Below are 20,903 nucleotides of genomic sequence, written 5' to 3'. Positions count from 1 at the left end.
TCTAGATATTTAATCAGTGAATTAGCATCTTTTCATAAATGGCTTTATTCCTTTCACTTATAAATGGCTCCTTTGCTCCAGTAGAACAAGAGAATGGGGCTTCCCAGGGCTCACTCTTCTCTGCTCCCTCATATTCTAACTGATCTATTGAGAAAGAGGTGTGAATGGGAGACTTGGAACCTTGAAACTTATCATTTACACTTCAAATCAATGAGAATGCAGAATGAAAGTTACTTCACCTGGCTGGAGGATTTCTTTGTGTCCTTCTCCACCCCTTAACCATTGAATTTTGAAAGATTCACCTACCTACAAGAGTCCAGGTAGCCAGTAATTCCAATATTAAGCATTCTCCAATTAAAAGTGATATTTAGTTGGTCTTTTAATTCTGACTCTCTTTTAGAAAATTCAGAGAAGATGAGGTCACTACAAAGCTTAATTGCTCTAGTTTTCTGAGGGTAGTCGAGGTGTAGGTAATTTTGAAGGAGGGGATTAAGGTATAGACTGTTAGCCTTGCAGGCTATCCTTGCTAAGTTGGGGATTGATCAGCCTCTTCAAAGATTGGAGTTGGGTTTTCATGCTGTATCTTGATGATCCTTAAATTTTCTTTTCCATCTCTTTAGTCAGATGCCCTGGATGCAGCTAGAGGATGACTCTTTGTACATATCACAGGCTAATTTCATCCTAGCCTACCAGTTCCGCCCAGATGGTGCCAGCTTGAACCGTCGGCCCCTGGGGGTCTTTGCTGGGCATGATGAGGATGTTTGCCACTTCGTGCTGGCCAACTCACATATTATCAGTGCAGGAGGGTAAGTGCTGTAGGTTTCTCCTTCCACCCTCTTTTTTCGTGTTCTTCAGGGACCTTCTGCCTGCCTTTGACTTTTCTGTCTCAACTCCAAAGGATGAGGAGGGAGACGAGAAGAAGGGGTAGTGGTTTTTTTCCATTTAAAGTGGAGAGATTTACCAAAAGCAGTTAATAGGGTTAGCTGGAGAAGGAAAACAGGAAGAGCCTTTAATAAAAAGTGAAGCTGTTTTTGATACTCTCCAGGGGAAAATTTATTTTGTCTCAGTTCTGTTCAGCTCCAAGTATGCCGAAGAGGTAAAGAGATCTAGAAGCTCAGCTCTTTATTGGGCTGAATTGTCTAAAATTTAGCAAACATGGATGTCATTGGAGACTTGGGCTTTTTCTGTAGACTTGTCTTCTTCCCATAGAGAGTAATTGGTTCTTGGGGGTGTGCTTCTTCTTTCTCTTCTAGAGATGGGAAGATTGGCATTCATAAGGTTCATAGCACCTTCACTGCCAAGTACTCAGCTCATGAACAGGAGGTGAACTGTGTGGATTGTAAAGGGGGCATCATTGTGAGTGGCTCCAGAGACAGGACGGCCAAGGTGAGATGGTCTCCCCCTTATATACTGTTATTCTTTCCTGTCTATAGGGAGTGGGGTGGGAGAGGGTGGATAGGACCTTGAGTCCCAGGATTGGCTGAGAGCATTGGGTGGGGGTTGGGGGGGGAAATGGCACAATAAAGGACTCACTTATGTGCCTCTGGCATTCAGCTTGCCATGTCAGTCTGTATTCCTGCCAGCTGGACTGGCAAAGAAGTGGACAGTGGCTGGGAAGCTTGCCACTCACTTGAAATGTGGCGTGAACTCAAAAACAGAAGGCCTGGCCAGCTTTTCCTCCCTGAGCTGAGTTTCCTCAAGTTTGTGGGTTGAGTTCTGACCCCAATATTTTATTTTAAAATCTGCCTCCTTTTGCTTGCTCTCTATTTAAAGAGGTTAATTTTTCACCACCTTGTTTATAAGCAGTCAGGTTGATAATTAAAATGTGTTTTTACTGCTTCTCTGGAGAGTGATGTGGTCAGTAAGCAATAGAGATGATGAGAGAAGGGCGTTGTTTGTTGTGTTATTGCCAAATTGCCTGGTCCACAGACATCCACCAAGGCATAAAAGAATGAAGCTGATAAATAGTGTGACCCTTGCTTTATGGACTCAGCTTGTTCATGCCTGGGTCAAATAGGCTCCACCCATGAGATGGAGAAGAAATTCTTTCTCCATGCTTGTGTCCAGCAGCCCTAGCCAGGGCATACGTAGGCCTGGTCCTTTGGGGCTGCTGTGGGAACTTTGCTGACAATTCAGTTGGTGGTGCAGCAGGCCCAGTAGTGTCTTGCTTTCCTATTTCCAGCATCTGGAGGCTCCATAGTGCCAACCGGAGCAAAATGCTTGTTGGTGTCAGCATATGGACCTCTAAGACACATAGGAAGAAAGGATTCAGGAGAGAAAAGTTAGTCTTTACTCAGAACTTTTCTGACTCCATGTACTTTCTGGTGATACTCCTTCATGTAGAAATGTTGCTAATTTATGTAAAAAATAGGACTAAATATGTTCCCTTCTACTTATGGATGTCTCTCTTCCCTTTGCTGTTTTCTGCTTTACACTTTTTATTCTATCAGAGAGAATGCCCACCCGTGCTAGGAAGCCTGAGAAAAGTCCAGCAAATTTTTTGAACCAAGATGGAAACTGAATTTCCTGTCACTTGCTTCCCATTTCCCTACCTCACACTTACTTCAGGTTTCTGATTGGTCACTGCCTTTGTACTATTCCTAGCAAAGATACTGGCCTTAACTTGCTGTATTGCTCAAAAGTCAATTTGCATAGAAAGCTTTGGTGGGTGTGTGACCTAGATATTCCTGTCTCATTCTGGCATCTTCCTGTTGTGACTTCAGTCTTCCCCTTGTTCCTCCTTTTTAGTGACATCTCTTTCTTTTATCCCTTTCTCTGTGGTCTGACACCCAGAGCAGTATAAAACTAAGCTTTATGACCACAGATCAGGGGTATCGACTGCTTACAGTTGAAGAATAACAGTAATTTTACTTGAGGTATTGGGTGAGTTTCATGTTTAAGTACAGATTCATCCCTATTTAGTGGCTTAGATTTTTTTTTTTTTTAAGATTTAAGATAGATAACTTTTTATTTCTAAAGTTGTTGTCACAGTTCACCCTCTTTTTTTTGATGATTTCTTTTAGGTAAGTGCCAGAACTCTCCTCTCTGGTTCTTCTTCAACTCCTGAAAACTGTTCTGCTGTTTTGAGGCTGCCTGATGATCTCCCTGCCAACTCATCTTTTCTGGCTTTCTGGTTGCAATCTTGGATTTCCCTTCTTTCTGTTATTGTCTTTGCATCCAAATACCATCATCTTCCTGGCCCATTTCCACATTTCTCACAGTTTGTCTTTTATAACCAACTCTCCATTTCTTTTGGGGGGCATCTGCAATTCTACAGCTGCTACCACATGCTTCTAATACACCTGAACCTGCGTAAGAACTTACAGTGATGTTTGCCTGTAAACACCTTTAGCCAGTTTTTTTGGGAGTTCCCTAAATGTGCACTGTTTTAAGAAAGAGATTTACTTTATGGCGTGAAGGGAACCAAAACGTTCTCTTTGCAAGACTTCTGAGCTAGGATCTTCCCGAGAGCCCTCTTCTGTTCCCTCCCCCCCAACCCCAGTTTCAGATTTACTGTGATTTGGCTTGGATTGCCTCTCTGGGCTTTAGTGGGGCTGGCCTCATCCTGAGATGTGAACGGATGGTAGCTTATGTTCTTGGTGGACCTGGGATGGTACTGACCATTCTTCCATTTCCTCCTTTATTGCTCTGTTTTTTTATTCATTCTTACAAGTACCTACAGTAGCACTTGGGCTCTTCAAAGGTGAGGAAGATACAGCCTCTATCCTTAAGACATATGTGCACCTGGCTATGAAGCTGATCAGAAGTAGCCAGGAGTGTGAAGTATAAGGCTCTAGGGAGAGGGCCAGAAAGTTCAGAGGATGGAGAGATCACATTTGGCTTGGAAGGGTAGACTTTACTAAGGAGAGAATATTTGAGCTGGTTGTTTTTTATTCCTTTTAGTCATTTTTTAAAGCATAGGTTTATTTGTTTTATAAAAATATGGAATGTACCCAGGCACTGTGCTAAGCACTTTATATTTATTCATATTCTCATTTTATCCTTTAGGGTAAATTTTTGCCCGCATAGTTTTACTTTCAATGTATTTTGGATACCCAGTATACACTCTTTATCTACTTTATTTTATAAGGTTTTCCATTATATTATTGACTATTCATGTAGTTTTTAATGGCTTACCATAACTTACCATTTTTCCTTTTGGTGGATGTTTCTATACAGTTTTTTCCTGTAGCAATAAGAACCTTTATTATGGAATGCCTAATACCTGCCAAATACTCTAATTATGCCAGGTGCTTTACAGTTATCTTCACTTTTTCACACTACAACCCTGAGAGAGAGGCATTATTTCCCATTTGATGTATGAGGAAACTAAAGCTAAGGAGTTATGAAACATCCCTAAGGTCAAAGAGAATAAGTAACAACTAGGATTCAAACCCAGATTGGTTAGACTCCAAAGCCTATGCATGCTTTTTTTTTTGCAACTGAAGGCTGTAGGGGATATTTTACCATTTAGGCTTTTCTTTGTTTTATGATTATTTTCTTAGGATAGATTGTCAGCAGTAGAATTACTGAGTCAAAACCTTTGGTCATTTTAAGGGTCTTGATACATATCACCAATCTGCTTTTTAAAAGGACTGTGTAAATGTCCACTTCCACTGAGTCTTTTCCAGGGATGAGTCTGTTTTGAATCTGGCCATCAAGGGTAAAATAAGAGCATATCGTTGCCAACTACTGTCCCTCAGGTACCAGGATACTCATGTATCTGGAGGATAGTGTGTTGCTGGGGCAGGCCAGGAGGGCTACTTTCCCAAGATCATGCTCAGAATTGGCTGCATGCTTCCTGAGCCAGTCCTGGAGATCAGGAACCTTGTTCTGTGGTTTGCAAAATCTAGGAATCCACCAGCTCTTTTCATGGAGGGCACTAGTGAATTCAGGCCAAGGTTGTCCCCATAGATTTTGTAATCAGAGTCCTTAGTGTCTCCCCACCTCCCAAGCAAGAACCTGCCTCCCAAGGAATTTACATCAGGAATAAGGCAAAGCTCTCTTCCAAACCGGGCCTGTCTAAAAGAGGGCATTAGAAGTGTATCTAGTTACTGCCAAAGGGGGCTGACTCTAGAGCCCAAGGAGTGAGCCAGAATCATGACACTCCAGGAAAAGTTGTGGTATGTACTTTTGTTTTCTGCCATTTTCAGGATCTTCTTTTTAAATTTATTTTCTTTTCCCTGTACTGGGAAAAGTTACTCACACAGTAACCCCAACCCCCTCTCTCATCACACACACAAAAACTCTAAGAAACACTTTCTCCTTTTTTAGGGAAGAGATATCATGTGACCCTAAAGGCAGGACCACCCCCACTCCATCATCTACCCTTTAAACTCAAGGAATGTTTCCTTAAAGTTCTTCCATCTAAGGTCCTGCCTGAGTTTTGTGTGTTCCCCTTATAGCACTTCAGGGACCTTGAGAGGTCATTGATCCATCTGGCTGCCTAGGGATCCCTCCATGGCTGCTCTCTAGGGACAGCTCTCTACATCTGAGGTTTCCTTTCTGTTTGGTTAGAAGCTTACGTCCCTGTGTGTGTCATGTGGGGTAGGGTAAGATGAGGGGGGAGCCTTGTGCTTAATGGGAGATTTCTAAATGCACTGCTGAGAGGGCTCGGTGAGTGTTGATTAGAGTTAAGCCCAGAGTGGCTGCTAATGTACATTCCTGACTGATAGGGACCAGATAATGTGCTCCAAGCAATATTTTTAACCTGTAGGAGATATGGAGGCTTAAAAGAGTTAAGCTTTTCTGCTTCTTTTGGTGACACTAGGTGCTAAATTCCCTGCTGACATGAATAGGATTGGACCCTGGGCATTATCAACAAACAAACAACAACACACCACCTTCCTGCTTTGAAGTCTCTTTTCTGCCATTCTTTCCTTCCCTTGCATCTTTCTTATTACTCCTTTCTCTAATTCTATTGCTGTACCCCCACACTGTACCTTGGTCTTCCTCTTCCTCCTTTCCCAAAGTAAAATCTTGGTGAGAGATAGGAGAAAGGAAAATCCACAAACATAGGGCGTGCTAGAGAGGCAAGCCCTATCTACCCACTTCTCAGTCAAGGAATGTGAAACTTCTGACTCCTGTTATAAAATTGGCTGGTTAAGTAAGAACTCTTGAGTAGAAGTAAAAGAGGGTGGTTAGGACTGGGAGCTAGGGTCTAGCTGGGTGGTAGGTGAGCCAGAAGCTAGAGGCCCCTGCTGATACCCTGAGTTCTATGTATGCAGGACAGAAAGGATTCTCCATTTCCCCATCCCCTAGGAACACCCAACCTCTTGTACCTTTGCTCCCCTCTAATCCCAGTCAATGCCAATGAGAGCATCTCCTCTCCTGTTTCTAGGTATGGCCTTTGGCCTCAGGCCGGCTGGGGCAGTGCTTACACACCATCCAGACTGAAGACCGAGTCTGGTCCATTGCTATCAGCCCATTACTCAGGTAAGGGAGATGTTTTTAGATATAGTTTTGTCCAGTATAATAATGCTTTTATTTTACTAGGTGAGGTCAGCTAGAAAATATTCCACCTGTATATTCTAGATTGCTTTGAGCCACTCTCTTAGAGATTTTAAAATCCTGCAGAGACTTAAGGTTTTTAGGCATTTAATATGTGCATGGGGTTGAGATCTAGGGGCTAATTTCCTAAGCATCTAACCCGAGAAATGTTAAGGAAAAGATACTATATTAAAATGTAACTAAGAGTCCAGCTGTTACCAGGGGCATCCCATCTGGAGCAGATGCTCTCTGGGGTTGAACCTAAAGCAGAGGCCTCTCCACTTCCCTGGGAGGTGACAGCACCAGCCAGCCTCCTCTCACAACTCACATCTCTCACTTGTTCCCCTTCGAAAATGTCCTCTGGAGTATCCCTTACAGACTTGAGTCAGACTTGAGGAGAGTCTTGAGGCCTGTATCCAACTGGGCCTCATCTAAAGACACTGGATGAGTAGTGGAGACATTGACTATTGTAGCAAAATCGTGAAATTTTTGATGATAGCTTTACACTAACCTTTGGCCTGACTTGTATTTTTCTAGCTTTGCCTGTGCACAAGTGGGCTTTGCGCACTACTGCTTTCTAGGCCCTCTTGAACTGAGGCAGAGCCTCTCTCCTCTCTAGCAGGGTACACGGACTCTCCTATATCTGTTCTATCATAATGTTTATACCTCAGGGCTTTTCCACTTCCTTCTCCCTCACTCCCCACCCAAATGGAAACGGGAAAGCTGTAGGGCTGCTACCCTCCAATGCTGGCTTTAAGTCAGCCACTTGTTTTATGAGAGAGTTGATCCCCCTTTTGCTTCACCCCTTTCAGCCTCTTTCTCCTCACCCCACGGAGTCTGCACCCCTCCTCCTGCTCCCTTCCACAGTTCCCTTTCAAATTTTTTTCTCCCTAAGAATTAGAGCCGATTAGCCACGTCATTAATTCTTCAATTTGACGGCTGATATAGCAGGACCTGAAACACATTGCTGACCCTAGAGAATGGAGACCCCGTTCTTTAGCATATTGACGATGGAAGAAGTTAATTAAAATTCCACAGAGCAGAGGTGTCGGCTAACCTATAAACCTGTCGCTGTTCAGAACAAATCATTCTAGCAATCCTAGGAAAGAGGGAAGGAAAGACCAGCAGGGAGTGGAGAGACTAAGTGCGTGGGAGTGGAGGGTGGAAAATGGAGCCATTGAGCTTTGTCTCCTCCTTAGTTTCTTCCTAATGCTGCCCTTTTGAAAACCAATTAGCTAGGCTTGGGGGGATGTGGGCTAGATATGTGTAAGGATTGAAGGAAGGTGGGACAGCCTGTGGGAAGTGACAGGTGTGATGGTGACTCTGTCTTAGTGGTTTGTTGTGGACTTCTGCTGGCTTCAGGAGACTGGGCTGGGGTTGGTGGTAGAGGGAAGCTTTTTAGAGCTGGAAATGGTCCATATGGACCATGCTTCTGGCATATGGACCATGCTTCCGGCATATGGACCATACTTCCAGCATATGGACCAAGGCCAAAGAGCACAGGCAGGCTCTCCTTCACACCCCATCCCTGCATTCGTCTACTCCAGCCACTTCCTCTGGAATGTGTTAGGCTACCTCTTAACAGAGTGGAGCACAGCACCTATTGAAGATGTTGTCAATAAAAGAGGTTGAAAACAGAGTCTGCCCTCATCATTAAGAAGCATTTGAGATCATAGTAAAATGAGTTTGGGGTTTTGGACCACAGCTTGAGAGACTGGCTTTGGGGAAGGACCTGGCTTTCTAGTATTACTACAGCTCCATGACTGCCACTACTCTAGCAGCTGACATTTATTAGTCCTTTGCTCTGTGCCAGACCCACAGTTACACTGCTCTTCTGCTGTCTTTGTGACGTGGAGACTCAGTAGGAATCTCTCGTCCTCTTCTTTTCCCCCTGTAATGTCTCTGTCCTTAGTGGCTGCCTTCTGTTCCCCTTCCTGCCACCATAACTGTTGAGTGTGGTTGTCAGTGTCACTAATGTGCGGTGACGCTGGACCCCTCATGAAGAACATGAGGGGATGTGGGCAGTAGCTGTCCTCTAGGGCAGGTCCTCCTGGTTTACCTGACAATATCTCACCCCTTGTTGCTCCCTTATATGTTTAGAAGGAACCTGGACAGTTAGGAGATGTAGCACAGCTCTTTTCTCAATTAATCTTTCTTCTTTTTAAAATAATGTCAGATCTATCCATCTTATTTATCTTTGATGCTGGGGCTTTTCTACCTCCTTTTCTTCTGTGTATACTCAGGCACTTAGAGTAGGAAACATGAAACCTCAAGCCCCAGGCTTAAATTTGTGGTGTTCATGACTGAGAGAAAGCAGGTATTCTGTGCTGTGTCCAAATATGCCCTTTCCTTCCTTCCATGACTTTAAGTTCTTCATTCATGAATGGTCATGGAGTATGATGTTTAATACCAGTTATGTGCTTAGAGCCATATTTGGATACTCAAAAAACAGGGAAAACCAGTAGGCTCGAAAGGGAAGTGGCAGGAAGGACCTTTCCCTCTGGCTCCTGTGTACCCCCTACCCATCTTCTTATCTTGACATCAACAATCCTGCTTTTAAGATTCATGACTTACAAATGAAGCTCTCCTCCTGTAGAGGAGTTCCCCACTGGAGCTGTTGGATGAGTGAAAAGACAGGTTGAGATGGCACAGGAAAGGCATGCACCTAAGTGTAACTGTGGGCAGGAAGGCGTTCAGCCCAGCTGGTCTCAGAGGTATAGCTCCCTGATGTCACACTGAATTCTGAGCCCTTTCCCAGCATTAACACAGAAAAGCAGATTTAAAAAAAATACATAGTATGTTTTATTGCCATTTAAAAATTATTTCCAGCTGAATGAAGTTGGAAAATACTCAAGAGCAAGGAAATGCAGTACTGTTAAAGACTTACCTTCATTCCCTTCTACTTTCTGTCTCTTCCTTCCTCATTCCCTTCTCACCTCACTCTCTATGTATTTACTGAATACTTGCTATGTTGCAGCTTCCCCAAGGATCTTATTCAGGGGTGGGATAAGATAGGTACATAACTGTAATGGTTGCCAGACTATACTAAGTGCCTTAAACTAGGCTGTCTCTGATTGGGGGTTTGGGGTGGGGGGGGGAAGTGGGAGTGTCATTCTCTTCCAGGCAGAGGGAGAAATTGAGGCCCAGGGAAGATCAGTGCAGGGCCACATGTGGGATGGGGCGGAAGAGGCAGCAGTTTGTGCTCAGGTCTATAGCCTATTATCATGTCCTGTGTACTGAGGGAGGGCCACAAGGTAGGCTTCTAGGTCATTTCCAGGCCTTATTCATCAGCATCTGGGATGGTAGCTGTGGCTCTTGAAAGGTTCTGTGGGGACCTAGGAGTGTTCTCTTACTGGAGGCCAGAGTTGAGATAGGGAGGGCTGGGGGAAGGCAGCATATGATAGAGGCCTGGGCTCACTCAGGCGGCTGTGAATGCTTGTGCCATTCTGGGAGTGCGAATGCATATGGAGCTTCAGTTTTCAGGTCCTCTCCAAGCCAGCAATGATGAAATGAGTATGTAGACCTTCCTGCCCTGTTTGCCTGGATAGGGAAAGGAGAGGAGCCCACCACTCCTCCCTCCTCTGCAGATGCTATATTTTTTGCCCTCCAAGAAAAAGAAGGTGCTCAACAAAACTCTTTCTCCATCTCTGAACAACACTTGCTATCGTGTGAGTGAGTGTGGTCAGGAAGGCTTCCCAGGACACTTGGGTTTTAATCCCTTCTCTCCTGCCTCTGTCATTAGGGAAATATATGAGTGGTATAGGTGTAGAAACTTGACTTAGCTGTGTTATTAAATACACAATATAATTTTGTGTAACTTTGCTCGCTGTGTTTGTTTTTGGGGGTATTAGTCCAAGTCTGCACGAAGTGTACCAATTCAAATTTGTAAAGTGAGTTGTGGCCTCTGGGGGTTTTGATGCAGGAGCTGCCCCTTCTTGCTTCATTTCCTCCAAAGGTGAGGGAGAGTCTGGAAGGAAAGCAGTCACTGTGTACTGTTTGGTAAGGGGGTCGGTTTCTGGGAGAGCAGGGTGTTTGTTCCCAGTGGCTACTGGGTTTACTGTGTGTTGTGTGTATGGTAGACGCATATTCACCAGTCTGTTGAAATACATCTTTCTTTAGTGAGAGGTAATTGCATCTGGAGTTTTCTCTGACAGAGAGGTTTGAAAAATTGGAAAAAAGAGGCAGCCAACTTTCAACTTGGATTCTTTTGGTTCCCAGCGGTGCAGCAATCCTTTGGCCCTGGGCTTCATAATTCACTCATGCTTTTAGGGGAAGAAGAATCAAAAGTAAAGATTGTGCCTCTGAGTTTTTCCTTTTTCTGGTTGGCAATAGATATCTGGGTGTGAAGGGGATCAATAACCTTGATAACCTGAAGAAAGACTCAGATGGATGACTTTGTAGAGCTTCACATTGTGTCTGCTCCTCCTCATGGTGTAGACCATGGCTGACTTGGGAATCTCTCTGTTCTCCCTTCCCAGGGTCAGGGGCACAGTTCGGGAAGCCTTCTCAGGGGTCTGTCTAGGAGAAGGAAATCTGAAGAGCTAGGCAAAGAGTGGCTCAGTGTCTTCCTTTGCCACACTGCAGAGAATAGGAGGGAGCTTCCTACACGTGGTGCCCCTGCATGAAAGAATCAGAGGCAAAAAGACACCATGGTTGGGCCAGGGACTAGCATGGCTGGAAGGGGCGTCATGACACCTGGAGAAAGATGGAAGCTCTGGGTAATGCTAGGTGGGCCTAGCATTACCTAGCAATTTTAGCTCAAAATGAGCTAAAATTGGAAAGGGATCAGTGTGAGGATGCCATTGAATTAGAGTCAGGTCCTGGTAAATTTCAGTGCAGTGCCCTCCATCCTAGAGTTCATTGCCGGTACAAATCCAAGCCTCTCAGGTGATCATATCCATCAGGAGCAAAGACCAAATACCACAGGGGTGGGTTTCAATTCTTCAAGACCCTGGATTTCTGCCATTACTCAGGGCAGGATGGGCACAGGGAGGCTCATGTGCTGAGCTGCTGGCCTGAGACCAGCACCCTCCCAGCCCTGGCTGGCCCAGAACCCATTTGTGAGAGCGCCTCTTTCCCTGGCCAGCATGGTTGGCTCACTTGTTAAGAACCAACTTAAATAAAACATTACAAATAGAAACAGAGATTGCTGCAGAAAGCCAGATGCTGTGGATACAGAGTTGATGCATGAGGTCTCTGCCCCCTCAGATGCATTTCCATTCCTCAGTCTCAGTATTTAAATTCTTTTTTTCTCTGTCTCTGTCTCTCTTTCTTTCTCCTTTCCTTCCTCCTCTACTCCCTCCTCCCTCTCTCTCTACTCCTCAATCTCTTTCTCTCTCCAGATAGTGCTTAAGCATTACTGTGTTCTAGTCACTAGGGAGGCAGCAGTGAACTAGGTGGCATATCCTGATGGGAGAGATGAACAAGTGGAAAGGGTAGTACAGTGTGGTAAGAGAGGGCTGGAGAGAGCCATGGGAGCACACTGGAGGGATCAGGCTTCTTCTTCTTCCTCCCACTATTTCTTCTCCTCACTCATCAGGGAGAGAAAAGGGAATTTTCCTGCCTTAGCTGCTGCTGACTTTCCTGGGTTGTGTGTGCAATGTGCCTGTGTTTTTCCACCTTTGATCATTGTTCTGCCGACAGATAATTTAGCAATCACATCCCAAGGTGGAAGCATGGAGTTAATGTTAAAATTAGTTGGTTTTTTTTTTTTTTTTTTTTTTTTTTTACTCTTTAAACTTCAGTGGGTGATGAGGCAGAGAGGAAGGCGGGAGGGTGAAGGGGAGCCATAAATTCTGTGGCTGGTGTAGCTGTTCTCTGAGCAGCCGGGAAGCCTCTGATGTCTCCACAGCACTTTCATTAACATTTAAATTAAGGGTTTGTTTTCCAGTCAGTTTTATAGGCAGAGACCTTTCATGGCCTGTCACATGCAGCACCTGCCCCCCTCCTCAAGCAAGTGTGTAATTGTAGCCACTGCTCTATCCTAACTCTGGATTGTAGCCGGAGGTTCAAAGGGAATTCCTGGAGATGGAGCTTTGGAGGTATGAGATGTAACAGTCAGGATGTGGGTGTTACTCCTCAAATGAAGGTGCTGTGTAGGAGCTCTTTCTCCTCTTATCTGACCTGTGCTTTTCTCTGCCCTTCAAGGAACACACACTTCAATCTGACTCTGACCCCTACCACCCTTCCCACCCTTCCTTCCCTTGGGCCATGGGGCATGTGGGAAAGGGTGCAGTCCATCCTAGTGGCTTCTCATATCATGTTAAGGCCTGGGACAGTTTTTATGCTTATCTATCTCCTTTTGATTATTGTTTTTTTAGCCTCATGAATACTTCCTTCTACTCCATTCACTTTTGGAGAAGTAACAAATAAAAGAGATTGCCATCTGAGAAGAATTTATAATATAATAGGGTCCTTGGGTCCTAAAGTGCATATACACGCCATACACCATACTTGTAGGTGGCTAGCTCTAAGCGTGCCGGTGTTTGAAATAGCTTGCTGATTTAGGAGATTATTTGAGGAAACTGTTCTCCCAGGTCTTGGCATTAAGAGGAAGCTACCCAGGCCGAGCCCGTGGCACACTCGGGAGAGTGCAGCGCTGGGAGCGCAGCGACGCTCCCCGCCGCAGGTTCGGATCCTATATAGGAATGGCCGGTGCACTCACTGGCTGAGTGCTGGTCGCGAAAAAGACAAAAAAAAAAAAAAAAAAAAAAAAGAGGAAGCTACCCTATACCTTCAAGGAGTGAACTTGTTTCCAGGCTTCCTATCATACAGGAATATCTGACAGTACTTGGGGATGTTTTGAAAAGACATCCCTGCTCTGGTCTCTCTCCTCATCAGCAGCCTGTTGATCTGTAGATGACAAGAATGTGTGCCAAACACACATGAAGTATCTCATTAGTTCACAACTTCTGAGGGCTTAGTTCACCTACTGCTGGTCTCTAGTGAGATTTCTTGTATAGGCAATGATGAGGGGGGCATTAGGACCTTTTTCTCTTTCAGTTCAGAGACTGAGAATTTTCCTTCTCTTCGAGCCTTGACTTCGTTACCTAGCTATCACATCTTTCCTCCTTCCTTCACTGAGCCATTCAAACCATCCATGACTTATCTACAGGGGTGAAGATGGCTGAATGTCTTGTCCTTTGTGCCAGGTAACCTTGTCAACAGGTGGATACCCTCATGCCCTGGGGTCCTGCTCATGGGGAGTGAGGGAGGTGCCAGGGTGACCCCTCTCTGCAGGTGCTGCTCAGGCTCAGATTGCAGGCTGGTGTCCAGGCCCTGCCTGGTGGTGATTAATCTGGGACACGGGCTGGCTGAGGCCCAGCCAGGGCAGCTTTGGTCCCTCACTGTGAAGACCTTTGGCTCAGAGACTGAACTGATCTCTGTAGCTTGCTTCGGCTTGGGGTTTGATCTGTCAAGGCTAAAGAGGAACCTGATGGTAAAGCGGAAACTTCTAGCCCTGTCTGACTTATGGCACTGATCCATTCCAGTGGCCTTGTCATGATAATTCTTGTATATTTAAGAAGATTTCCCCACCTGTTAGCTGTAACACTCAGATCAGTCAAAAGAGGGATCTTCATGAAAGCTCTGTGCTTTTTTGAGCCACTGGAGCTTACCCTTGTAAGTAAACTGGGGCTAGGGTGGAGTTTGTAGTGGGAATGAGTGAAAAAGGCAAAAATGGGGGTGTGGCTGAATCAGTATGTTTGTGTTGGGGGATCATGTCAGAGGTAGAAGAATCACTCCATAGGTGGCTCTCAGGCCATGTGAGGCAGATGTCAGTATCTCAGTCTGGAGTCAAGTCTTAAGTTCCTTGCTTTGCTTTTCCTTTCGAACCAATTTGTTTTTGAAAATGCTCCCTCTCTCCCTCCCCTCTTCCATTTGCCAGAGTCCTGGGTTCCTGGGACCTCCAGGTTGTAATCCATGATGGCAATTATACTGCTTCCTTTCTCTGAGTTCAGGACAGACACACATGGCTCTACTTGGTCATGGGCTTAAGGCCCAAGAAAGGGAATTTTGCTGCCCATGACAGTTTCTCTGTATCAGTGAGTCTCAGTGAGTTTCACCATTGTAGTAGTTCCATTTGGCAGTTAGGAGCTTGGTACCCAAGAGCTAGAACATTTTCCTCACACCATCAAGAAAGAGAATAGGCATCCATTTGTACCACCAGCAGTGGAATATTTTGACACTATTGATATGGGAAACTGGCTGTAAAGATGCTATGAATCATAAAGGTTTGCTTTGATTCTGAATTTTGCTGTGCTGACTAGAATTCCTGTGTATGATGACTATAAAAGATACATTTATGCTTCAGCAAACCAACAAATATATTTGGCTCTTCCTTCAGACCAGTACTAAAAGAGCTCTAACTGGATTGGATATCTGCTAATCCCTGTGCCTCTCTAGCAGTTTCTAGAACAGGTCTCTTTAGAAGTTTCAGATTGTGAGCTTTTGGGAGCAGGGGTTTTATTTCCTGTCTTGTATAAGAGTTTGTACCTGTATGCTGTGCTGCAGAAGAAACTCCTTTGCCTCTGGGGTGCCCTATTAAGCTAATTACCCAAGATCCTTGCCTCCTTTCTAAGCTTACTCCTTTCTCTGGCTAGGACATTTTCATAGGGGATAGTGCATAACTTGGTTCGTGGTACCCTGCCAGATAGGCTTGGCTCAGGCCTGAGGTGCTGACAAGGGCAGGAGGAGTCGGGAGGAGGGAGGTGAATACGTGCCTGCAGAAGCTGTGGTAATTGTAAAGGGAATATTAGTCCAGGAGTTGCTGGCCCAGGAAATTGCTTTCTGCAGAAGCTTTCCTTTTTCATAGTTTGCAATGCAAATTAAAAACATGAATGGGCACAAAAAAGTATAGGGGGGACAGGTGGGGTGCCAGTTGGGATGTGATAACATCACAAATCTTCAGCAAGGTCTTAATTTGCAGAAGAGAATTTCAAGTAACAACAGAGAATCTTTTAGGAGATTAAAATAATGTATATCATATTTTGCTGTGGCCCTCCCCTACCATCTTATCCATGTACTCATGTTCAGACCTGTCTCTGGCCGTGCTCAGCTTGCCCTGCTGCCTCCTCCTCTGCTTCTTCCTGCAGCAAAGCCATAATTTGGCTTTTAGAACAATGGCCATGATGGTCATGGCGTAGTATTTTGAGTTTCACAGCAGGCTGGAAAATAGACCCATCTAAAGTCGGTGTGCTTTAGAAAATGTGTACACTTGTCCTGTGGACTGGAGCCTCCATGTTCAGACTGAAGGGCATGTATCTTGAAGGCAGGAGCTTTTAGGAGGTGTTAAAGCCAAGGCTCTTTATCTTATGCTTTCTCTGATCCTCTTGACATCAGTGGGTAGGCTTGATGAAGCAGAATGCGAAGCCACCAGGCCTTTTTCCTCTCTTGATTTGCCATGCTTCATTTGCCCCATCTAGAGAGGTGTGACTTTCTGTTTCCAGGATGGAGACACTTGTCTATGTTGCTTCTGGGTGCTTTGGTGAGGCTGGAGGTGAGGATAGGCAGGGTATGGCCACCACTTTCATTATGCTGGCATAGCAAGTGATCAGCAGGTGGGAAGCTTCAGACTGGCTTCTTTCTAGCTGCTGAGCTAGACAGGAAAACAAAAAAGGAGGTTAGAAGGCAGTGTGGAGGGAGAGCTTTTTGAGTATAAACATGCCCAAGTAGTAGAGACCACTGTGTAATTGTGGGGCTTCTTTTCCTCTCTTATGTGGGGCTTCATTACTCATGTTATGTGTATTGGGAGAAGGAAAAGCTGAGATGTATGGGGTAAAGTGAAATGTACCCCTTTTGCCTGTGGCCACTAAGAGTGTCCCTCCCTCCCTTCATTACTGATTGAGGAATTTTGAAAGAGAAATTAGCTCGAATCTTGCCCAGGGTCAGTCCTGTAGTGCTTGGTCAGAACTCTGGAGTCTCAGGAGCGCAGTGTCCCTGTAGGATGCCGTCCAGACTTAATCAGCCATTGCTCAGCACATGCTCCTCACCCCACCCTTGCTGCACCATGGCCTAGGGGCTACAGAGGGACTAGTCAGAGCACATGACCCACTGTCTCACTTTCTCCTGAGGACTTGACTCTTGCATGATGTTGTTCTTTCTCCTGTTATTTTCTGCCTTGCTGCAGCTGAAGCAATCATCCTGGCCAAGCCTGGGTCTCTTTCCTCCTGTGCCTAAATGGGAGGAGACCAAATGAGTGATTGGGGTGGGGTCCTATGGTACATGATCCAAGAGAGGGGTCAGCTGGGCATGATGGTGAGATTTATAACATTTGGCAAAGAGAGAGGGACAAATGGGTTAATGCATTTGAAGCATTCTCCTTTCCCTGCCAGTTTGACTCTGACTACTACCCAGGTGGTTGAGAATTTTTTAAAAAATTAATAGAAAAAAATACAGATTGTCTGGAGGATTCTCCCACTTGTTATAAGTCTGTGGCCAGGAAAATTCTTCTTTGCAGGCTGATAAGGATGGGTCCAAGAATAAGGAGAGGAAAAGTTAAAGTTTTAAAATTGCATTAGTGAGTATCAAAATAAAAACATGAAAATCTTTTGACACATAAATTTCACTTCTAGGGATTTATCCTAAGGCAATAACCAGACAAGTATTGCAAGATATATGTACAAAGACTTAACAATAAAAGACAAATATTCATTACTAGGGGTCTGGTTATACAGTACATTCACTCAATAGAATACTATGTAGCCATTAAAAGGATGATATAGCTGTGTATTTATTGACCCCAGAAGATGTCATAACATTGTTCAATGGAAAATGGTCACAAAATAGTATGATAGTTTATTTGAATATCTCCTCAGGGTTATTTCTTATATGGTGGATTTCTGCTGACATTTATTTTCTATTACTTTTTTGTATTTTAATTTTTTATGAGTTTATTTGATAATTTGAAAAAATATAAATTACATTTAAATGTCTATTTTGATATTAGGTTTTGGGGAAATAAAATAATTTAATCAGGCTCCCATCACCTCAGGGCTGGCTGGGGGTGGTTCAGTAAACAAATTGTGTGTGTGTGTGGGTGGAGTTGGTATGCATGCGCGGTGCCGCAGTTTTGCTGGCAACTGCCTCGGGTGGATGCCACTCTGCCCAACCACGCTTTCCAACCTATGGCTTCCAAGGACCTGTTTGCCAGTTACCTAGCTCATAGACCTGCATGTGGAGGGTCTGGGGACGCAGCTTGGCATGTGAAGGGTCTGTGAATGGGCTTGAGGGGTCTGTGAGCTCCAGCCCCAGCCCTAGCACCACAATTGGCCCAGTCAGCAGGATTACGGGCAGGTAAAAGAGCTCGAATTGTGGCGTAGTTGGCAGGATTCCGACATTTGCCATAGGGCAGCATTAGGCAACTATGGAGAGAATATCTCCTTTTTTTCTTACCTAATTATTTAAATTAATGATGTATTGACTTACATTTACTATTTCATTTTATTATTTTTGTTTGGTTTTGCAGCTGGCTTTATTTTTAAATTTTAAACAGCTTTGTTGAAGTATGATTTACATACCATAAAATTCACCTATTTTAAATGTACAATTCCTTGATTTTTAGCAAATTTCCAGAGTTGTGCAACCATGACCACAATGTAGCTATAGAACATTTCCATCACCCCCAAACGATCCTTTCTTACATTTACTTTTGCAACATTAAACATGTTTTCATGGTTGGGACCTTTTTTGGGGAAAGAAATAAGTAAAAATACTGGAATTAAAAAAAAAGAAAATATGAACTCAGAAACATTTCTCTTTATAATGTATATCTCTGAGTGCCTGTCTTACAGATGCATTGAATGCTGCTGTGTGCAAGATCACATGGGGAGGATGAGGCACAGGAGATAATTTTTACCATCCAGGAGCTTATAGTACAGTTGGGGAAACAATGCATGCACTCAAACAACAGTTTATTCCAGTATATATGCAGTGTGAGTTCTATCAACTGTTGGCGTTAGTGACAGGAAATTGGAGGAAAGCAGTAGCCTTCTTGTCAAATCAGGGTGACGTGGAATTTGAAGTGAAACTTACATAATGTCCCTATTTAAACTGCAGAAGGGAACTTCAGGCAAAGGGACTGGTGTGAGCAAAGGTGTAAAAAGGGATGAGGAAACACAAGTTATGTTTGGGGGTTCAGAGTAGACAAGTTTGGCTGGCTGGAGGGGGAGTTTGGTGCCCAGTTTTAGAGGGTTTTGAAGCATAGAGTTTGACTTTAACCTGAGGAAAATAGGGAGCCGTGGCTGGTTTTTGACCAGGTTAAAGCAATTTAAAGAATGTTTTGGTGGCATAGTGCATAGGATACTTTGAGGGGGAGAGACTGAGGTAGTTTGGATACTTTTCCATGATTACACTTTGTTAGCACTCCTAGGGACAGTGGGAAGATGGCCTTGGATTCTGGAGAACCATGTAGGAAAAAATCAGTAGGCAGTTACGACTGCATGTGGAGGAGAGAGGGAAGAGAGCAGGATGGGTACCTTTATGAGCCTGATGATGGAGGGGGCCCTGGTTTTGAGAAGACTGAGTTGTTTTCTATGGGATAGTCAGGTGGCAATGGCCAGAGGCAGCCATGATTGGTGGCCTGGAGCTCAGATATGGGGTTGAGACGTGGAAGGCATTGGCATGGAGACAACAGTTGAAATAATGTGAGGGATTAGCACCAAAGGAAAACTCAGAGAGAAATAAAAAGAGTAGGACAGGAGAAGCAGAGAGGCAAAGGTACAATCCAAGAGGAAAGAGGAAAACTAGGAGCCAAGAGAAGAGTGGAGCACCAGCCAGAATGAGTATTTTGGGGGCAATTTACATAAATTAATTTATCACAGCCTTGGTTGTTATGCCTCCTCACTATTGTAATTGATAAATGCTGAAGATAAGGTGACAGTGCATAGCCTTGATGTGCATGCGTGGAGATTTGCAAGCATTTATTCTCCTTGCTTGATTTAAACATTTTGTTTTCAAACTGTAACAAACTTGCTTTTTCTCAAGTTCTTTCCTCTGGCTCTTGTTCTGTTCTCTATTGTTCTACCCTATGGTAATTAATTTCTTTCCTTGAGGGTTGCCTACTTTGGCTTTGGTAACTTTTTCCCCCTCAGCTCACAAAACCACTCATTATCAGAAGGATTTGGAGCGTCAGCAACTGAGCTAGAGATGCTAAGTAAGAAAGTGAGGGAATATCATGAATCCCAGTTGTTTAATCCATGTATAGTGCTATCCAGGGTAAAGCAAGAGAGAATGACTTAGGAGTGAGAAAAAAGCCACTGGCTGCATTGCCATTTGGGGAGATTTGGCATTAGAGCCAGAGGGGCTGCCCAGGTTCTGGGCTTGCTGGGGCAGCTATGCCTGTCTGAAAACCTTTTCTTTAGAGAGAATTAAATAAAAACTTCTGATTTTGGGGGGTAATAATTCCACAGGGTTTGTCATTTGTGTTTGAAGCTAGTGGTGAGGAGGGCGGAGTGAGGAGAAGCGAGGGGGTGGAGATGGGAAGCAAAGAAGGAATCAGAGAGAGAAATTTTATTGACGGAGAGTTTTCTGGGTTTATGGGAGGGAATCTCTCCCCTCCTCCTCATTCGGATTTGAAAGGGCCGGTGAATCTTTGATTAGGTGCAGGTCAAAAGAATTTACACATTGTGACCTTAATAACTAGAGGTGATTGGCAGGCGGGCTGTGGGGAGGGGGCTGCAGGCCCCTTTCATCTCACTTAGCACAGAGGGGAGACAATGGGCTAGCCGATTTTCCTTGTTGTCCCTTGTTTGAAAAGGTCTGGTGTCTCTACTAGGTACCTGTGACATGGGGGTCTTGATTGGGGTCTCATAAAGGCCTGTCAGTATGTCCAAAGGCCAAGAGTACAAAAGCAAGCAGTGGGTGGGGGTCTCAGCTGACCACTGAAGAAGGGAGGGGAGGGCCTGGGAGGCAGTGGAGGGAGAAGCAACCCCCGATGGGAGCCCTTATAGAGGGAGGGGAGGAGGGGGGCAGAGAAGGGCCATTTTTGTCCCTAACTCATCAAGCACATCTGCAGAATTGTCCAAGCTGCTGCCTCCCAGTTTCAAAAGAAAAAAATGATCGTTTGATAAACCGTCCCTGATTCACCACTTTCTCACAAGGGTGGGAGACCCAGCCCTGACCTCTGTATGATTTCACGTCAGGACCAGGCTTTCTTTCCCCACCCCCAAATTGCTAGAGAAACTTTGAAATGTATCCTGTGGCTTTCTCTCTCCCTTCTTTCACTGCCTGTGCCCCCCCCCCCCAATTTCCCACCCTCTCCACCCCACTGGCCTCTGTTTTCTCCCTGGGCGCTCCAGAGTGTAGGCTAGTAATTAGTCCCCTCTTTCTGGGGCACAATGAAGCCAGGGTGTTTGGCGGGCCCCTTCCCACCGCTCACAGAGTTGGGGGCCTGGGGGAAAGGGCCAGGTGGCATGTGC

General features: G+C 44.8%; 1 protein-coding gene across 2 annotated transcripts in view; it reads left to right on the top strand.

The window, feature by feature from the left end:
* The window catches only part of FBXW4 (F-box and WD repeat domain containing 4), a 97,239-nt gene that overhangs the window by 25,613 nt on the left and 50,723 nt on the right, over positions 1 to 20,903 (top strand). For both annotated transcript variants that reach the window (XM_063101852.1, XM_063101851.1), the window contains exons 3-5: positions 621 to 806; positions 1,254 to 1,386; positions 6,341 to 6,435. In XM_063101852.1, the coding sequence (XP_062957922.1) occupies positions 621 to 806; positions 1,254 to 1,386; positions 6,341 to 6,435 (414 nt within the window). The remainder of the gene's footprint in view (positions 1 to 620; positions 807 to 1,253; positions 1,387 to 6,340; positions 6,436 to 20,903) is intronic.

This window comes from Cynocephalus volans, chromosome 7 (genome assembly GCF_027409185.1).
Source record: "Cynocephalus volans isolate mCynVol1 chromosome 7, mCynVol1.pri, whole genome shotgun sequence".
NCBI classification, from domain to species: Eukaryota; Metazoa; Chordata; class Mammalia; order Dermoptera; family Cynocephalidae; genus Cynocephalus; species Cynocephalus volans.
This window is presented reverse-complemented; position numbering and strand designations above follow the sequence as displayed.